The sequence below is a fragment of the Esox lucius genome, chromosome 19 (genome assembly GCF_011004845.1).
Source record: "Esox lucius isolate fEsoLuc1 chromosome 19, fEsoLuc1.pri, whole genome shotgun sequence".
Classification (NCBI taxonomy): domain Eukaryota; kingdom Metazoa; phylum Chordata; class Actinopteri; order Esociformes; family Esocidae; genus Esox; species Esox lucius.
Genome location: NC_047587.1, coordinates 43,977,349 through 43,997,863, shown reverse-complemented (window position 1 = coordinate 43,997,863; position 20,515 = coordinate 43,977,349). Strand labels below are relative to the sequence as shown.

General features: G+C 42.3%; 1 protein-coding gene across 1 annotated transcript in view; it reads left to right on the top strand.

The window, feature by feature from the left end:
- si:ch211-236l14.4 (SITS-binding protein) overlaps positions 1-20,515 on the top strand; it is a 127,357-nt gene that overhangs the window by 45,476 nt on the left and 61,366 nt on the right. The window contains exon 4 of the mRNA XM_029114844.2: positions 2,347-2,497. Within this exon, the coding sequence (XP_028970677.1) occupies positions 2,347-2,497 (151 nt within the window). The remainder of the gene's footprint in view (positions 1-2,346; positions 2,498-20,515) is intronic.

The window sequence follows — 20,515 nt, the reverse complement described above, 5'->3', positions numbered from 1 at the left end:
ACCCTGGAAATGGTTGTGCGTGAAAATCCCAGTAACTGAGCAGATTGTGATATCTGCCACGCTCCAAATTGCTTAAATCACCTTTCTTTCCCATTCTGACATTCAGTTTGGAGTTCAGGAGATTGTCTTGACCAGGACCACACCCCCAAATGCATTGAAGCAACTGCCATGTGATTGGTTGATTAGATAATTGCATTAATGAGAAATTGAACAGGTGTTCCTAATAATCCTTTAGGTGAGTGTATACACTAGTGTTTGAATTAACGCTTTTTCGTAGCCTATTCACTGGGTGAAATTTTTTCCAAAAACTCCTCTCAGTGTTAGGCCTTGTGGATTTTCATCTGGTTACCTGGTCATTGTTCTTTTTGTATGCTTTTATTTTTATATTTGTACAGTTTTGGTTACTGACTCTCTCCACCTCCATACGCTTGTATTTTGAGTGCAATTAATTTGCCGAAAAAAGAGTAAAAAAACACATTAAACAAAGTTGAAGATTAATTTGACTGATAGCATTTTCTTTCTTCACATTTTCTATAGATAACACAATATTATCGTTACCGTGAATTATTTTGGCTACGATAATCGTGTAGTGAAAATCTGATATTGTCACAGCCCTAATCTGAAAGCAATGTTTAGAAAAGAGGTTTAGAAAAAAGGCCAGTTGCAAGTGTTACAGCAGCATAAGACATACAGGCTATCTAAGGAGCACCTATAGATACACAAAGATACACACAAGACACCTTAGTAAGGGAATTGTAACAAGTGCAGGTTTAGCTAGTCTTGATAACAACTGACAACGCTACTGCCAAGAGTTAGCTATCGCACATGTGGATAACGTTACACAAAGAAACACGATTTAGCTAACGTTATGTACCAGTTGATATAAGTTATGAGGAATAAGCACAACATATTCTAACTTGTTGATCCGCTAAGGAATGCGATTTAGCTAAGTTAGCTAACGTTACCATACCTATTCAACTGTTGATATGTGAACAAGCACAAAAGATCCAAACTTGAGGATAAACAAAGAAACACAAAATAATAAGCTACTGAACATGTGGACACATGAAGAAACACAAGGGTTAGGTATTGCATCTCAGGCCAATGCTGTTTTTGTTGATTTTATTCACCAAGCTCAATTTCTATAACATGTTATAGCGCCTTTGGTTTAGAACTTCAAGTCAGCTACAAGTGACATTGACTAATTAATTTGAATTTTAATAAAATATTGTAAACAGTCATTGTTTAATACAAAACAGTCATATTGTTCTTACTCAGTAGCCTAAGAACACTTAACGTTAGTAATTTGTAATAAAGCATAACAGAACTCACCTGTATCTATGTACTGTGTATATATATACATTATCTCACAAAAGTGAGTACACCCCTCGCATTTTCGTAAATATTTGAGTATATCTTTTCATGAGACAACAGTGAAGAAATTACACTTTGTTACAAGGTACATCTTGTACATCTTGTTTAACAGTGTAAATTTGCTGTCCCCCAAAATAACTCAACACACAGCCATTAATGTCTAAACAGCTGGAAAAAAAAGAGTGAAAATGTCCACTCAAAAGAGCCCTACTCTTCCCTGCCCCTTCCCTGTCTAGCACTCTCTAACCTACCACATCTCTAACCTACCTGCTACATAAAACCAATGATGACACTCGCTCATGTCTATCCTAGGGTTTTTAACAGTGGTTATGTGTGAGCGTATGTAAACCCCAGGGTGGTATACCAGACCCTTCTCCTAAGGGTTAGACAAATGAGTAGCATTTAGGAGGTAACAAATGAGTAACATATAGGAGTCGACAAACTAGTAGCATACAGGAGGTAACAAACAAGTAGCATAGAGGACAGTGTATGGCAGCAGGTACATGACGATATCTCTTGATCTGTGTCTTACACTGTAATTACATATGGCACAAACGTTCAGGGTTAAGAATCTAGCTATTATATGAACTATCGATCAATTTGGCTAAATGAGGGCAGGATAAATCATCCATGCATAATTTTGTAAATGTATTATATAGTATGAATGCTGAAAGCCCTTCAATGCTTCTTGCAGCTTAAATTAAAATAATCTGTTGTGAATGCATTCCTTGAGTTACAATTTACCTAGTTGTTTTTCATTGTCATTTACTAAGTAACATTTTAACTCTGCATTGTTAGAACAGGGCAAATAACAGAATATAACTTTTAGTCAACACCAGCAGTTTAGATTGTAATAAATTTGTCTTGATTTGATGTGCTCTGATTTTATGTCAAAAACGTGAGTTATGGTATAGATCTCAAGATAGAATTCTGGCCTAATAGCAAATAACAGTTTGTCTAAACCCCTTCCAGGTTGCCTTTCTGGAAGCTGCTGGCTAGTGTGGACTCTGGGCTGAAGGTAGAGAGGGAGTTAAGGACCTTCTCCAATCGTCTCAGGAGGCACCAGCTGGGGGAGGGGGTCATCAGCCTCAATGAACATTCCACTGCCCTCCTTGCCGACATGGTAGGTCCTTCTTCATTATTAATCTTTACACTTTCTCTTTTTTCTGTTCCTTTCTTTCTTTATAATTAATTTTTTGTAACACTTCACTGCCCAGTTCAAGCTTACAGAAACAATAGATACGTTTAGATATAAGGATACTTTAAAAAATGAAAAACAATTGCTTACTTCCTGCTGTCATGAAATATTATTATGTTTGTCTCAACATAATCTTGCTTTGCCCAAGAACTAGGGTCAAGTAATTGGTCAGGTGCTTGATCAAGTCATGAAAAAAGTTGGGATGCTGTGTAAAATGCAAATAAAAACAGAATGCAATAATGTGCAAATCATTTACCCTATATATACTTGAAAATACTATGAAGACAATAAAACAAATGTTGTATTGTTTTTGGAAAAATACATGCCCATTTTGAATTTAATTTAAACTTTACATTTCAAAAAATGTGGGACTGGGGCATGTGTACTACTGTGTTGCATCACCTCTTCTTTTAACACCACATTTCCACTGGTGCCAAACACTGGTGTTTTACCCTAAAGTCCAGATTTGCACAGGCCAGGGCCAGTCAGCCACTAGGCCATGGCCAAGTAGCCCAGCTCTCACTTGGTGCAAACCCCAGACTTAAGGGTGGGGTTTGCGGATTGATGTGATACGTGGTGTAAAAACACGGCATGTTGTTCTATTCTAATAGCGATGTGTATAATTTGCTTAGTCTTAAGGCTTCTCGTAATGGTTTTCATCCGATCTAACAAACAGATTCCTATAAACATTAAGAAAAGGAAGCAACAGTACAGAGAAGCTAAGACTAAGTACGTAAAGAGTTGGAACGACCGAATGTGGTACGATACCATTGACTCAATTGAAAAACGGAGCAATGCAAAATTACCTCAGAATTCTTCCAAATCTTCTATTAAATGTAGATAGTTCTGACAAAATACTTATCAAACTAAGTAATGAATACATTGGCTTACAGTTGCGGTGTTACGAGTGTAGGTGGAGAAGGTTAGATTTATTACACAAGTTCAAACGCGGTATTTTAAACAAATTGAGCATGGTGTTATTTATTTTTAATTTTATTACCAGACAAATATTGTCTTTTATTTTTTGTAACCGGAAAATTGCATTGATAGTTACCTCTTCCCTCCCCACCTGAGCCCCTCCTCAAGTCCTTGGTACCAAATGTATAGTGGAAACAGAAAAGTCTGGAGCCAACATTAGCATAAATCACCGGTGTAACAATGGTGCCGGGTTAAAGCAGCAGTGGAAATGCGGCATAGAAGCACCACGCCTTTCAGACCCCCAGTATCCATCAGAGCTGAAAGCCGTTTGGCATCATTATTAGCATGCACATTCTCCTTCGCAGCATCACCATCCAGCCAGAGCATCAGTTCATTTCCTGGGTCATTATCAAACTATAAAGAATAGTCCAAAAAAATTATGAATAACAGAATTTGTTTGTTTTTCATTCATTTATTAGGCCCTACAAATGTACAAAATGAAAATTACACAGCCAATATATAGGTGACATGAATAAGATAAAAAGGCTATGTGAATGGCACGTCTTTGCAGGTCTCTCTCGGGGGTTCTAGTGGGGCAATCCAGTTGATTTCAACGCCAATATACATGCTATAGTCTCCTAGATTACTGACATATAAGGTTTGTCTATAGGTGGCATGAATAATTCATCGAAAAATGGAGAGGAGTTATTAGAAAAAGACGAGGTCCATTTCTTCAAATGAATAGACAATAAACAGGGCATCTTTGCAGGTCTCTCCCGGGGGTTCTAATGGGGCTATCGAGTTGAATTGTCGAGTAGTCTATATTGTTTGTATTATGTTTCAATAACAGCCTAATTAATTTGTGGAATGATCATGGAAAGCTTGTATTTAATTGGTAAGTTCAATCAAATTCAACCAAGGCTCTGATCGTTCATCTGGGAGCATCCATTGACGTCATGCATTCAGTGAGGGGTGATTAGCGCCTGGGTACCATTAGCGGCTGCCTGGGTACCAACGATAAGTGGCGTGTGCTTTTGGTGGATTAAATCGGAAAACGGGGTAGAAAAAAAGGTAAATAGTCTCTAAATAGTTTTGCGTTTGTGAGTTTAGAATTATGACTTTGAAACAATGTAATATGCACCTATTTAGGTAAAGATTTTAGGAGGAGTGTGTAGCTTTCAAAATGTCAGTTTTATTTGATTAATTTATTAGATTATTTTATTAATTGGCGTTAGCATTTGGCAATTCTAGTGTGAACAATACTCTATAAGCGTTTGCGAACTGATTGCTGTAGTTTTGAATGTGAAATATATTCCCATTCCTTTTTGATATAGGATTGCAGCTGCTCAACAGTTTGGGGTCTCCTTTGTCATATTTTTCGTTTCATAATGCGCCAAATGTTTTAATTGGATGACAGGTCTGGACTGCAGGCCAGTTTAGCACCCGGACTCTTTTACTACAAAGCCATGCTGTTGTAATAAGTGCAGAATGTGGTTTGGCATTGTCTTGCTGAAATAAGTATGTCTGGATAGCAGCATATGTTGCTCCAAAACCTGTGTATATTGATCAGCATTAATGGTGCCTTCACAGATGTGCATGTCACCCATGCCTTCCCCATTCCATCACAGATGCTGTGTTTTGAATTGTGCGCTGATAACAAGCTGGATGGTCCCTCTTTGGTCCAGAAGAAGTGGCATCCATGATTCCCAAAAATAATTAAAGGTTTGATTTGTCAGACCACAGGACAGTTTTCCACTTCACCTCTGTCCATCTCAAATGAGCTTGGGCCCAGAGAAGGCGGCGGTGGTTCTGGATCTTGTTTATAAATGATTTCTTCTTTGCATGGTAGAGGTTTAACTTGCATTTGTGAATGCAGCGACGTACTTTGTTCACAGACAATGGTTTTCAGAAGTGATCCTGTATTATAGTGGTTTTTGGCCTTGTACCTTGCATACAGAGATTTCTCCGGATTCTCTGAATCTTTTAATTATATTGTGTACCGTAGATGATGAGACCCCTAAACTGTTTGAAATTTTACATGTTGAGAAACGTTATTCTTACATTTTCCTGAGCAGTTTTTCACAGATTGTTGAACCCATCCTCATGACAGACCCATCCTCTCATCTTTTAATACCCAATCACGTTACTGACCTGTTGCCAATTGACCTCATTAGTAGTATGATATTGCACCAGGTTTAGTTTTTTACCATTGCACAATTTTTACAGTATTTTGTTGCCTCTGTCCCAACTTTTTTGAAACGTGTTGCAAGCATCAAATTCAGCATATATTTTCCAAGAAACAATAAAATGTCCCAGTTTCAACATTTGTTATGTTGTCTTTATACTATTTTATATTGAATATAGGGTATAAATGATTTGCACATCATTGCATTCTGTTTTTATTTCCATTTTACGCAGCGTTTTTGGAAACGGGGTTGTATGTGAAGAAACAATCGAGGATAGCCTCGTCCTCAGGCTATTACGCACAGAACATAAGAGCCTGGAACACCTACCATTTGAAGTTGGCCTTTATTAAGGGACCATGTTGGTGTGTACAACCACACAATTTTGTGATCATTGTTGTGTGGTCCCTGCAGTGTACACACTCATAAATGTGATTACATCATAAGCAATAGACGTTGGTTTACAATATAATATGGTTTAGAAAAGAGATGTCTTAGCTAAAAAGTGTCTTGATTTCTAATTAAAACAAAAGAGGGTGAATAGAGGAAGATATCTACTCTACCCCCAATCCATTAGTTCTAATCTGTCCTGGCGTGCAATATCAAGCCAGATATTTTCTGCTTGGTTACTGTTCTCATATAGTTCATTGTTTATATAACATATATGGTAATACAGAAATGTATGTGAATGACACTAACGATAATAGAAAATACTGCTTTGCCCTTAGTTAGCCGAGAATTAGTTAGCCGAGAATTAGCACAATCAACATAACCTTCAAAAACATATTTTACAAACGTCATACGTTATAATAAAACATGGCATCAATCAATAAGGAATATTGAGTCGCTTCACTATCCTATAGCACAGTGATGTGCGTCAACCCTCATGGATCCATCCAAGGAAATATCCACACACACCAAAAAAAAAAAGTATTATCATAGATCCTATGTGCAGTTACCTCATGCCGGCTAAACTATTCATTCTAATGAAGCAAACTCCGAGCTCAAGGGTAGCGCCATCTTGTTAATCTCCATCATAAAAAATAGACTAGCCATCAGACATGGTGCTGCAGCACTCCTTTATATAGAACTAAAGTGTACTATTGTACAAAGATTACTGTAGGTGGCTAGCTAATAGCTGTACAGTACTTATAATGAAAACAATGACTCCAATCACTCCATGGCTGGTTTGTTTCTTTAGAAAACAATAAAACAAGGGGGCACATAATGCTATTATTCTTTAAATATGTGAGATTCATGGTATTAAAGAGTGGATATACAGTAGGGAGAACAAGTATTTGATACACTGCCGATTTTGCAGGTTTTCCCACTTACAAAGCATGTAGAATTCTGTAATTTTAATCATAAGTACTCTTCAACTGTGAGTGACAAAATCAAAAAATCCAGAAAATCACATTGTATGATTTTTAAGTAATTAATTAGCATATTTGGTACAAAAACCTTTATTTGCAATTACAGAGATCATACGTTTCCTGTTGTTCTTGACCAGGTTTGCACACACTGCAGCAGGGATTCTGGCCCATTCCTCCATACAGACCTTCTCCAGATCCTTCAGGTTTCGGGGCTGTCGCTGGGCAATACGGACTTTCAGCTCCGTCCAAAGATTTTTTATTGGGTTCAGGTCTGGAGACTGGATAGGCCACTCCAGAACCTTGAGATGCTTCTTACGGAGCCACTCCTTAGTTGCCCTGGCTGTGTGTTTTGGGTCGTTGTCATGCTGGAAGACCCAGCCACGAGCCATCTTCAATGCTCTTACTGAGGGAAGGAGGTTGTTGGCCAAGATCACACGATACATGGCCCCATCCATCCTCCCGTCAATACGGTGCACTTGTCCTGTTCCCTTTGCAGAAAATCATTCTGTTTTCTTGGGGTTGTACTCATCCTTCTTCTTCCTCCAAACATGGCGAGTGGAGTTTAGACCAAAAAGCTCTATTCTTGTCTCACCAGACCACATGACCTACTCCCATTCCTCCTCTGGATCATCCAGATGGTCATTGGTTACTAATGTTTTTCTTTGAGACTCTGGTCCCAGCTCTCTTCAGGTCATTGACCAGGTCCTGCCATGTAGTTTTGGGCTGATCCCTCACCTTCTTCATGATCATTTATGCCCCATGAGGTGAGATCTTCCATGGAGCCCCAGACAGAGGGAGATTGACCGTCATCTTGAACTTCTTCCATTTTCTAATAATTGCGCCAACAGTTGTTGACTTCTCACCAAGCTGCTTGCCTATTGTCCTGTAGCCCATCCCAGCCTTGTGCAGGTCTACAATTGTATCCCTGATGTCCTTACACACCTCTGTGGTTTCGGCCATTGTGGAGAGGTTGGAGTCTATTTGATTGAGTGTTTGCACAGGTGTCTTTTATACAGGTAACGAGTTCAAACAGATGCAATTAATACAGGTAATGAGTGGAGAACAGGAGGGCTTCTTAAAGAACAAATAACAGGTCTGTGAGAGCCGGAATTCTTACATATGTCATGCAATAAAATGCAAATTAATTATTTAGAAATCATGGAATGTGATTTTCTGAATTTCTTTTTTCGATTCCGTCTCTCACAGTTGAAGTGTACCTATGATAAATACAGACCTCAGACCTCTACATGCTATGTAAGTAGGAAAACCTGCAAAATCGGCAGTGTATCAAATACTTGTTCTCCCCACTGTATATTGTTGTGCGAGAGCTGAAAAATACTGAGTGCATAAATATTTCTGATTGGAATGTCTGAGTGGGGAGTCGAACCGGGGTCAAAATATTGAAGGTCAGGGATATTTCCATAAGACCACCACGACCTGCTGGTACACACTACAGCTCTGTATCATCTTGAAATGTAACTTAAAATGTAACCACTGCACCTTTTTCTTTCCTTTCCAAAAAAGTTGAAGAGGAAGGTTTTGAGTTAGGAACAGAAGGGTTAAAATTAAGACACCGCTGCAAATTGAACACTTCTGTTCCTCACTCTGTTCCTCACTTTTTTGGAAAGGAAAGAAAAAGGTGCAGGGGTCTCTTAATTTTTTTTTGATTAATAAAAACAATGACTCCAATCACTCCATGGTTGGTTTGTTTCTTTAGAAAACAATAACAGTATAAAAGGGTCATGTAATACAATTACTCTCTTAAATATTGTGAGAATCATGGTATTACAGAGTGGATATACAGTGGATATAAGAAGTCTACACACCCCTGTGAAAATGCCAGGTTTTTGGGACGTAAAAGAATGAGACAAAGATAATTAATGTCAGAACTTTTTCCACTTTTAACGTGACCTATAATGTGAACAATTCAATTGAAAAAAATTGAAAAAAATTGAATTCTTCCAGGGGGAAAAATGAAAAATAAAAACCTTACAATAACCTGGTTGCATAAGTGTGCACACCCTCTTATACCTCGGGATGTGGCTGTGTTCAGAATTAACCAATTACATTCAAACTTTTAAATAGAAGTCATTACACACCTGCCATCATTTAAAGTGACTCGGATTAATCACAAATAAAGTTCAGCTGTTTTAGGTCCGCAGAGAGCTTCCAGAGCATCAGAAGGATATACCATGGAACACAGTGAAGACAGTAATCATCAAATGGAGAAAATATGGCAGAGACATTACCAAGAACTGGACATCCCTCCAAAATGTATGAAAAGACAAGAAGAAAACTGGTCAGGGAGGCTTCCAAGAGGCCTACAGCAACATTAAAGGAACTGCAGGAATTTCTGGCAAGTACTGGCTGTGTGCTACATGTATCAACATTCTCCCGTATTATTCATATGAATGGGCTTTGGGGAGGGTGGCAAGACGGAAGCCATTTCATACAAAGAAAAGCATCCAAGCCAAGCTGAAGCTTGCAAAAACTGTCTCCCACAAGCATGTGGGAAAATGTGTTATGGTCTGATGAAACCAAGGTTGAACTTTTTGACCATTATTCCAAAAGGTATGTTTGGCGTAAAAACAACACTGCACATCACCCAAAGAACACCATACACACAGAGAAGAATGGTGGTGGCAGCATCATGCTTTTGGGTCTGTTTTTCTTCAGGTGGAACCGGGACCTTAGTCAGGGTGGAGGGAATTATGAACAGTTCCAAATACCAGGCAATTTTGGCACAAAACCTTCAGGCGTCCATTACAAAGCTGAAGATGAAGTTCATCTTTCAGCACTACATCGACCCAAAGAACACATCCAAATCCACAGAAGTATGGCTTCACCAGAAGAAGATTAAAATTTTGGAATGGCCCAGCAAGAGCCCAGACCTGAATCCAATTGAACATCTGTGGGGTGTTCTGAAGAGGGAGATGTTCTGAAGCACAGGAGATGTCCTCGCAATCAGACAGATTTGGAGAGCTTTCGCAAAGAAGAGTGGGCAAATATTGCCACCTCAAGATGTGCCATGCTAATAGACTCCTACCAAAAAAGACTGAGTGCTGTAATCAAAAGGTGCTTCAACAAAGTATACGTTTAAGGTTGTGCACACTTATGCAACAAAGGTTATTGTGAGTTTTTACTTTTTATTTTTCCCCGTCAAAGATTTCAGTTTGAATTGTTCATGTTATAGGTCACATTAAAGGTGGAAAAAGTTCTGACATGATTTATCTTTGTCTCATTCTTTTACATCACAAGAACCTGGCATTTTAACAGGGTTGTGTAGAATTTTTATAGCCACTGTATACTGTTGTGAGATGGCCGAAAAGTACAGAGTGGATAAACATTTCTGAGAAACAAAAAAAAGAAGGTTTGAAAGGGGAATCAAACCAGAATCACAAATTGAAAGACAGGGATGTAACCTCTATACCACAGAGCCTGCTGGTAGTCCGTGCACCTCTGTATAATCTCCTGGGATTGTTATCTATATTACTCCAAAACACATACACAGATGCGTACTTCGAAAATCCACCAGAAATATTAGTAATAGAACCATAAACTGTTTTGTTTTAAGCTTACTATAATGCACCTACTGTTAGTTGTAGCCAGCTAATTTTTTGTCTATTCTGGACAAATCCTAATGCATAATTTATTTTGTTTACAGTAACGCTGGTCGGCTGAATGGGCAGTCTGTGTCTATAACCACTACGCAATTTAACAAGGGTTAGTTAGCCAGTCACTCAGTCAGAGCCATTTGCTCTTCGTGGCCATTTGCTCTCCGGCTCTGCTTACGCTGTCCAGCAACAACCTGAGAATAGAGTGGAGAATGTGTGTGTGTTATGTGTAGAGATACGGGAAATAGTGTTTGTGAGGGAGGAGTGTGGTTTCTTGAATTTAAATAAGAATATCTGTATGCTGAGTGACAGGAGAATGTGTGTGTGATTTTCAGAGGTGGGGGACTCGAGTCACATGACTTGACTCGAGTCTGACTCGAGTCACAATTTTCAGGACTTGTGACTTGCTTGATTAAAGTATGAAAATGACTTGACTTGACTTTGACTTGAGAACAAGTTACTTGAGACTTGACTTGACTTGAAGTGGAAGACTCGACAATGACTTGAACTTATAATAAACAAACAGCAATAAAATTATTTTATATGTTGTGACATCAGCACCACTAATCAGCGTATGTGCCTTTAACGCTGCACAATTCAAACCGCGGCAGACAGTAACGTTAGTCGAGCTCCACAAATAGTATCGTTTGGATACAAGGACTTTGAACTGGACCGTGTGAATAAAAAAAGATTTGCCAGATGCTAAATATGCAACAACGTCAAATTTCATTCGTCATTTTAAGAACCACAAGGAAAGGTAAGAAAGTATATTCAGTTTCACTAAGATCTATAACGATTAAGTTACTAATGTAATGAATTAATCTTTTGTTTGTCATAATTTGGCCTTGGTTGCATATTATGTTTGTTTTTTTCTTATTAGAAATGTGACCATTATCATTACTGAATAAATCTGGTAAATAGATGTAAGGGAATTTGACTATAACAGTGGCATAGCCTGAATTTTAATGTTGATGGGCATCTTAAAATGAGCGGGCATGTATATAATTACACGTAGGCTATAATGTCTGTATTAAATGTGCGCATTTTCAAGTGTTTGTGGACTGCGCGTGGAAACTAAAAAGCATTGTGCTTACACCGTAACAGTTAACTTTACTGCATGAAAGGCTAACATGGAGGCGCCGATGTGATTACTAGCACCTAAACATTTCGAAGAGTGTATTCGGAGGGAGGGAAAACAAGTGTCTAAGACACACTATGATGTTTTTTGATGTGTTGAAAGAGAAAATAATGTGTTAGTGGGGTGTAGGGGGTCAAGAAAGTGAAAAATGGTTTACATTAAGTATCAAAGATACATCATCCATCCATCTTCTCCCGCTTATCCGGGGCCGGGTCGCGGGGGCAGCAGTCTAAGCAGGGATGCCCAGACTTCCCTCTCCCCAGACACTTCCTCTAGCTCTTCCGGGGGGACACCGAGGCGTTCCCAGGCCAGCCGGGAGACATAGTCCCTCCAGCGTGTCCTAGGTCTTCCCCGGGGTCTCCTCCCGGTGGGACGGGACCGGAACACCTTCCCAGGAAGGCGTTCCGGAGGCATCCGAAAAAGATGCCCAAGCCACCTCAGCTGACCCCTCTCGATGTGGAGGAGCAGTGGCTCTACTCTGAGCTCCTCCCGGGTGACCGAGCTTCTCACCCTATCTCTAAGGGATCGCCCAGCCACCCTGCGGAGAAAACTCATTTCGGCCGCCTGTATCCGGGATCTTGTCCTTTCGGTCATGACCCAAAGCTCATGACCATAGGTGAGAGTAGGAACGTAGATTGACTGGTAAATCGAGAGCTTCGCCTTGCGGCTCAGCTCTTTCTTCACCACGACAGACCGATACATCGACTGCATTACTGCAGAAGCTGCACCGATCCGTCTGTCAATCTCCCGTTCCATCCTTCCCTCACTCGTGAACAAGACCCCTAGATACTTAAACTCCTCCACTTGAGGCAGGCACTCTCCACCAACCTGAAGTGGGCAAGCCACCCTTTTCCGACTGAGGACCATGGCCTCGGATTTGGAGGTACTGATTTTCATCCCCACCGCTTCACACTCGGCTGCAAACCGTCCCAGTGCATGCTGAAGGTCCTGGTTAGAAGGGGCCAACACGACAACATCATCTGCAAAGAGCAGAGACGAAATCGTGTGGTCCCCAAACCTGACACCCTCCGGCCCCTGGCTGCGCCTAGAAATTCTGTCCATAAAAATTACAAACAGAACCGGTGACAAAGGGCAGCCCTGCCGGAGTCCAACATGCACTGGGAACATGTCTGACTTACTGCCGGCAATGCGGACCAAGCTCCTGCTTCGGTCGTATAGGGACCTGACAGCCCTTAGCAAAGGACCCAGGACCCCATATTCCCCAAGCACCCTCCACAAGATGCCGCGAGGGACACAGTCGAATGCCTTCTCCAAATCCACAAAACACATGTGGATTGGTTGGGCAAACTCCCATGAACCCTCCAACACCCCGTAGAGGGTATAGAGCTGGTCCAGTGTTCCACGGCCCGGACGAAAACCACACTGTTCCTCCTGAATCCGAGGTTCTACTATCGGCCGTATTCTCCTCTCCAGAACCCTGGCATAGACTTTCCCGGGCAGGCTGAGAAGTGTGATCCCCCTGTAGTTGGAACACACCCTCCGGTCCCCCTTCTTAAAAAGAGGGACCACCACCCCGGTCTGCCATCCCAGAGGCACTGTCCCCGACCGCCACGCGATGTTGCACAGGCGTGTCAACCAAGACAGCCCCACAACATCCAGAGACTTGAGGTACTCAGGGCGGATCTCATCCACCCCCGGTGCCTTGCCACCGAGGAGTTTCTTGACCACCTCTGTGACTTCAGCCCGGGTGATGGACGAGTTCACCTCTGAGCCCTCATCCTCTGCTTCCTCAATGGAAGACATGTCAGCGGGATTGAGGAGATCCTCGAAGTACTCCTTCCACCGCCCGACGACATCCTCAGTTGAGGTCAACAGCTGCCCACCTCTACTGTAAACAGCGGTGGTAGGGCACTGTTTCCCTCTCCTGAGGCACCGGATGGTTTGCCAGAATCTCTTCGAGGCCAGCCGAAAGTCCTTCTCCATGGCCTCACCGAACTCCTCCCAGGCCCGAGTTTTTGCCTCCACAACCACCCGGGCTGCAGCCCGCTTGGCCTGTCGGTACCCGTCAGCTGCCTCAGGAGTCCCACAAGCCAACCAGGCCTGATAGGACTCCTTCTTCAGCTTGACGGCATCCCTTACTTCCGGTGTCCACCACCGGGTTCGGGGATTGCCGCCTCGACAGGCACCGGAGACCTTACGGCCACAGCTCCAAGCGGCCGCTTCGACAATGGCGGTGGAGAACATGGTCCACTCGGACTCAATATCTCCAACCTCCCTCGGGATCCAGTCGAAGCTCTGCCGGAGGTGGAAGTTAAAGATCTCTCTGACAGGAGACTCGGCCAGACGTTCCCAGCAGACCCTTACAGTACGCTTGGGCCTGCCGAGTCTGTCCAGATTCCTCCCCCGCCATCGGATCCAACTCACCACCAGGTGGTGATCAGTTGACAGCTCCGCCCCTCTCTTCACCCGAGTGTCCAAGACATACGGCCGCAGGTCAGATGAGACGACAACGAAGTCGATCATCGACCTGCGGCCTAGGGTGTCCTGGTGCCACGTGCACTGATGGACACCCTTATGTTTGAACATGGTGTTCGTTATGGACAAACTGTGACTAGCACAGAAGTCCAATAACTGAACACCACTCGGGTTCAGATCAGGGGGGCCGTTCCTCCCAATCACGCCCCTCCAGGTGTCACTGTCGTTGCCCACGTGGGCGTTGAAGTCCCCCAGTAGAACAATAGAGTCCCCAGTCGGAGCACTTTCCAGCACCCCTCCCAGAGACTCCAAGAAGGTCGGGTACTCTGCACTGCCGTTAGGCCCGTAGGCACAAACAACAGTGAGAGACCTATCCCCGACCCGTAGGCGCAGGGAAACGACCCTCTCGTTCACCGGGGTAAACTCCAACACATGGCGGCAGAGCTGGGGAGCTATGAGCAAACCCACACCAGCCCGCCGCCTCTCACCATGGGCAACTCCAGAGTGGTGAAGAGTCCATCCTCTCTCAAGGAGTGTGGTTCCAGAGCCCAAGCCGTGCGTAGAGGTGATCCCGACTACCTCTAATCGGAACCTCTCAACCTCACGCACTAACTCAGGCTCCTTCCCCGCCAGCGAGGTGACATTCCACGTCCCTAGAGCCAGTTTCCGTGTCCAGAGATCGGGTTGTCTAGGCCCCTGCCTTCGACTGCCGCCCGATCCTCTTTGCACCGGCCCCTTATGGTCCCTCCTGTGGGTGGTGAGCCCACGGGAGGGCGGCCCCACGTCACCCGTTCGGGCTGAGCCCGGCCGGGCCCCATGGGGGAAGGCCCGGCCACCAGGCGCTCGCATTCGAGCCCCAACCCCGGGCCTGGCTCCGGGGTGGGGCCCCGGCTGCGCCATACCGGGCGACGTCACGGTACTCAAAATTGAATTCTTCATTAAGGGGTTTTGAATCATGTATTGATTATCTTCAACAGCAAATTTTGTATGGCAGAATTTCTGTGAATACCGGTGACATTTATAGGTGCTATAAAGCCATTACATTGCCATCACATAGGTTCAAAGTGACAAAGATGTTAGCCACCTTGCGTTAGTTACCTAGCTTTAACAACATTGCTTTAGCCACCTAACGTTAGCCACAAAGCGTAAGCCAACTGGCATTAGCCACCTAGTGTTAGCCACATAGCATGAGTCACCTTGGGTTTGCCATATAACATTAGCCACATTGAGTTAGCCATGTAGCGTAGCCACCTAGCATTAGTCACCTTGCGTTTTGCCACCTAGCATTAGCCACCCTGCGTTAGCCTCCTCGCATTAGCCACCATGCGTCAACCACCTAACCTTGAGCTGTCTAGCCACCTGAGTGACAGATAAAACCCTCTTCCTCTACGTCACATGCACACGCAGTGACCAAATTATACGACACCAGGGTTGAATTCCTAATACCATTGACTTTGAATGGGAAAAGGTTTAGCTTCTAAGCTGAAGAATCCTTGGCTCCATCGATGTAAACAACTGCAAACATTGAGTGTCTCGGTTATCTCATTTCGTGATTAATATCGCTAGTAAGTTATATGTCTCTGACATATTTGGCAGATTTTTTGTGAATTTCTTAAAATCAGTGAGGTTTATAGTACCACCATGAGAGCTAGCTGTTTGTACCTTTCAGTGTTCATTCCTGGCCTTGGTGTTTTTCTGTAAAGCAAGTAGCATCTTGGATATTCCTTTTAGGATTTATAGCTATTTATAAATATTTTGCCAAAACTATGTCAAATTCAACTGCGGATTGTGGCCACATTGATTGAGTTATCAACTTTTTTACACCCTTAATGGTCCACAGATCCTTCACAGCAAATGACATGCTAATCCATTCAACAGAGATGTAATTTAAGATTTAAAAATAATGCAAAGCATTGGTGAGATTTATAGCACCCCCATAAGGTCATTCTATACTTCCATGTCCATTTGTGGCAGAGATGTTAATGGGCATGATTAGTTTTGTAGCTGTCGGATAATCTCATGGGGATTTATGGGCTTATACAGTCATAGTCACCTCAATTATAGTTTCTGATTTCAGCCATATTGTTTGACAATTCAAATTTCCTTATATAACTTCTAAATATAATGGTTCAAAGATCCATCACACCCAATGACATGCAAATCTGTTCAGCGTTCTTAGAGCGTTTTTTCAAATGAGTCAAAATGGAGACCATATTGTTGCTGATTTCAGCCATATTGTTTGACATATAAAATTTTCTTATGTAGCTTTTAAAGACAATGGTCCTTCACATCTGTTGTCATCCAAATCGGTTCAACGGTTTCGGAAGAGATGTAGTTTAAGTAGGTTTTTATTAATGGCAAAATCGTGACAAACATTGGTGATGTTAATAGCGCCCCCAAGAGATATTCCTGCCAGCCTAGAAGAGTGAATGTCTCTTACTGAGTCTGTCTGTCTGTCCCTGACTGAGTGACTGACTGACTACCCTTTGTTAAATAGCGTAGTGGTTGGGGACGCGGGCAATGGAACAACAGGTCCCATGTTCAACTCCTGTAACAGTCAGGATCAGAATCAGCTTTATTCGCCAGGTATGTGAACACATATGAGGAATTTGACTCTGGATTATACAGGCTCACAATGTGCTTTCTCATAAAAAACTTAAACTAAGGACACACAACAAGAGTCACCGACTGCAATATACAGTACACATAATAAACTAAACAACAACATAGATTATGCCTGAGGTTAAGGACACCCAAAAAGTTGTTGGCTATAACTTCATGTAGCTACATAAAAGGAAGCCTACAATAAAACAGTTCTGGTGGATATAAGGATTTCTTCAGGATAGACAAACACTTTGCAACCTACACGATTCTCTTTTCTTTTCACTTGACAAAAAAATCTGTTATCGTCACCTATATTGATAAATACTCAATGTCATTCACAAATGGCTAATTAGCTGTTAAAATGGCCAGTGGTAAAAAGAGGATTTGTTTAAAATAGACAAAAACATGGCCACAACCTTCTGTAGCTACGGGAAGCCTAAAATGAAACCGTTTACAGCAATGATGGCCAAACAAGGCTTCATTAGCATTATTTTAGCAGCAGGATATTATGCTGGCAGCACTAAGATTTTCATTATCACAATAAAAGCCATAATTGACATTTATAAGGCCATATAGTTAACAATCTAGTATGTAAAAAAAGAACAGAAAATGAAAACATTGGAACGCACATTAAAAACATAAAATGACAGACTAGATTGACAGACTAGATTGTTAACTATATCGCCTTATATAATTCAATGATGGCTTTTATTTTGAAAATGAAAATCTGAGTTAGCACTGCTAGCGTGATATCCTGCTGCTAGAAGAACGGACATCACTAGTTTACTGTTATATTGCAACTATTTCTGGTAGATATTCGAATTATGTCTTAGCATTTCTTCAGGATAGTCAAACACTTTGCTGGCTACACGATTCTCTCATCTTTTCTTTGACGTAAAAGTCTGTTATCGTCACCTATATTGATACATTAGTTATTGTATCAATGTCATGCACGAATGGCAAATAAGATGTTAAATGTCCAGTGGCAAAAGCCAAACAGTTAATTCATGCCATTTGTGGTGGAGTTAAACATAATAAGAAACGTTACTAAGTTTGACACAATGTGTAATGGCGTCTAGCGACATTTTACTGGCTAATAAGCTTTTAAAACGGCCAGTGGGAAAAGTCATACAATTCCTAGATACTATTGGTGGTGGATGTAAACTTCATAAGAAACGTTACTCAGTTTAACACGATGGTTAATGGTGTCTAATGAAATATTCAAACATGGCATGATGTTAATGCTATCAATATGCTATACTGACCCCCGGCAAATTGTCAGCTCTGTGGTGTTGTGGTTAAAGACACAGCCTTTCATGTGGGCGACCTAGGTTAGAATCTTGAGAAGGCAGCCATGATCAACACTTTTTATTGCGGGCCGGCTGAACTAGGCTTCCCTGGTTGCTTATTTCCATTCCTGGCGGACACATTTACGGGTATGCTTTTTTCGTAGCTGTTTGATATTCCTTTTGGGATTAATTAACTTCTAAAGACATAGACCCGCCCAGCTTAATTTCATTAGCTGTTTTCGGCCTATTTTTTCATCCTATTGTTTGACTTAACTTTCCTTATATAATATTTAAAGATAAAGGTTCAAAGGTCCTTCACACCAAACAGCATACAAATCTGTTTAGCGTTCTCTGAGGAGATGTCGTTAACACATTTTTCACAAAAAGGAAAATCCATGGGGCGGATTTGAAAGACCCCAGAGACATTTTTTGTCAGCATGAGAAGGGTCATATCTGGAACTTGCGGGTCTCTATGACATAAAATGTATGAGTTATGAGCTTCACTTTTTCCATTTTCGACTGAGTGCTACAGCGCCACCATGATGTGTATCAGTACCATAATGGCCAAGGTCCTTCGAACCAGTGAGGGTTGATTAGTGCCGGGGTACCATTGTTAAGTGGCATGTGCTGTTGGCTGAGTATGTCGGAAAACAGTGTAAAAAAACAAAACGAGTAAATAGTCTTCTGTTCATCAGTTTAGAATTCCGTCACAGGAACAATGTAATATACGCCTATTTAGGAAAAGTCATGGAAAGAGGAAGGTGTAGCTTTCAAAATTTTGTTTTTATTCTAGTTGCAAACTCAAACGCCAATTTGAGTAGGCATTTGGCGTTTCTAGTGTTAAACTAGCCTTTTTTAGACAAGTTCAGTATCTTCAGCATCAACGATTATGGGTTCGATTACAGGCTCAATATGGCCAGAATCAAATAAAGTATTTGGGCTATTCCATGCGAGAAGTACTGTGAAATTGAAGATCTCATACAATGATGTGCAGTACTCCCTTCACAGCACAGCGCAAACTTGCTATATAGATAGAAAGAGGAGTGGGACATTGGTCACCGTCACATCTAGCATTGTTGTTAAGCCTAGTCCAAAACAGAGAAGAAAACAAATAATACAGCAAACTTTAATATACATGTGCATCTCCAAAAAATACTTTCCCAGGGAGGCTGAGAAGTGTGATACCCCTGTAATTGGCACACACCCTCTGGTCCCCTTTTTTGAACAGGGGAACCACCACCCCGGTCCGCAACTCCTTAGGCACTGTCCCCACGCAGTGTTGAAGAGGCATGTCATCCAAGACATCCCCTCCACATCCAAAGCTTTCAGCAATTCTGGACAGATCTCATCAATCCCCGGAGCTTTGCCACTGAGGAGTTGTTTGACTACTTCAGTGACTTCTGCCAGGGAAATTGACAATGCTCCCCCATCAGCCTCCAGCTCTGCCTCTGCTATAGAGGGTGTGTTAGTGGGATTAAGGAGTTCCTCAAAGTGTTCCTTCCATCGCCCAATAATCTCCTTAGTTGAGATCAACAGTGTCACATCCTTACTGTACACAGCTTGGATGGTTCCCCCGTTTCCCCTTCCTGAGGTGGTGGACGGTTTTCCAGAAGCACCTTGGGGCTGACTGAAAGTCCTTCTCCATGGCTTCCCCGAACTCCTCCCACACCCGCTGTTTTGCCTCTTTCACGGCAGAGGCTGCAGCCCTTCGGTACCTTGCAACAGCCTCCGGAGTTCTCCAAGACAACAAATCCAGGAAGGCCTCCTTCTTCAGTTGGACGGCTTCCCTGACCACTGGTGTCCACCACAGTGTTCGAGCATTAACGCCCCTTGAGGTACCTAAAACCATTAGACTACAGCTTTGATCATCGACCACTCAGGTTCAATGCCCGAAACCTCCTCAGGAATGCCAAAAAGGCTTGACCGGAGGTGTGAGTTGAGGATCTTTCGGACAGGGGCCTCCTCGAGACATTCCCAGTTCACCCGCACTACCCGTTTGAGCTCTCCCGGTCTGTCCAGAGTCTTCCCCCAACCCCTGACCCAACTCACCACTAGATGGTGATCGGTTGACAGCTCAGCCCCTGTCTTCACTCGTGTGTCCAAAACATGCGGCCTCAGATCAGCTGACTCGATCAAAAAATCAATCATCGACCTTCGGCCTAGGGTGCTCTTGTATCATGTATACTTATGAGCCTCCTCCGCCTGGCGCCTGTGATGGCAATTCCATCGATCAACACTCCTAAAGGAGTAAGAACAGAGACAAAATTATCTTTGTACAATTTAACAGTTTCATTCATTATTTGCAAATAAGAGAGACGTGTCAAACGCTTACAGACATAATTTTCCGAGGAGTCTCTAACTTAATACATGAACAGTCCGTATTTATTG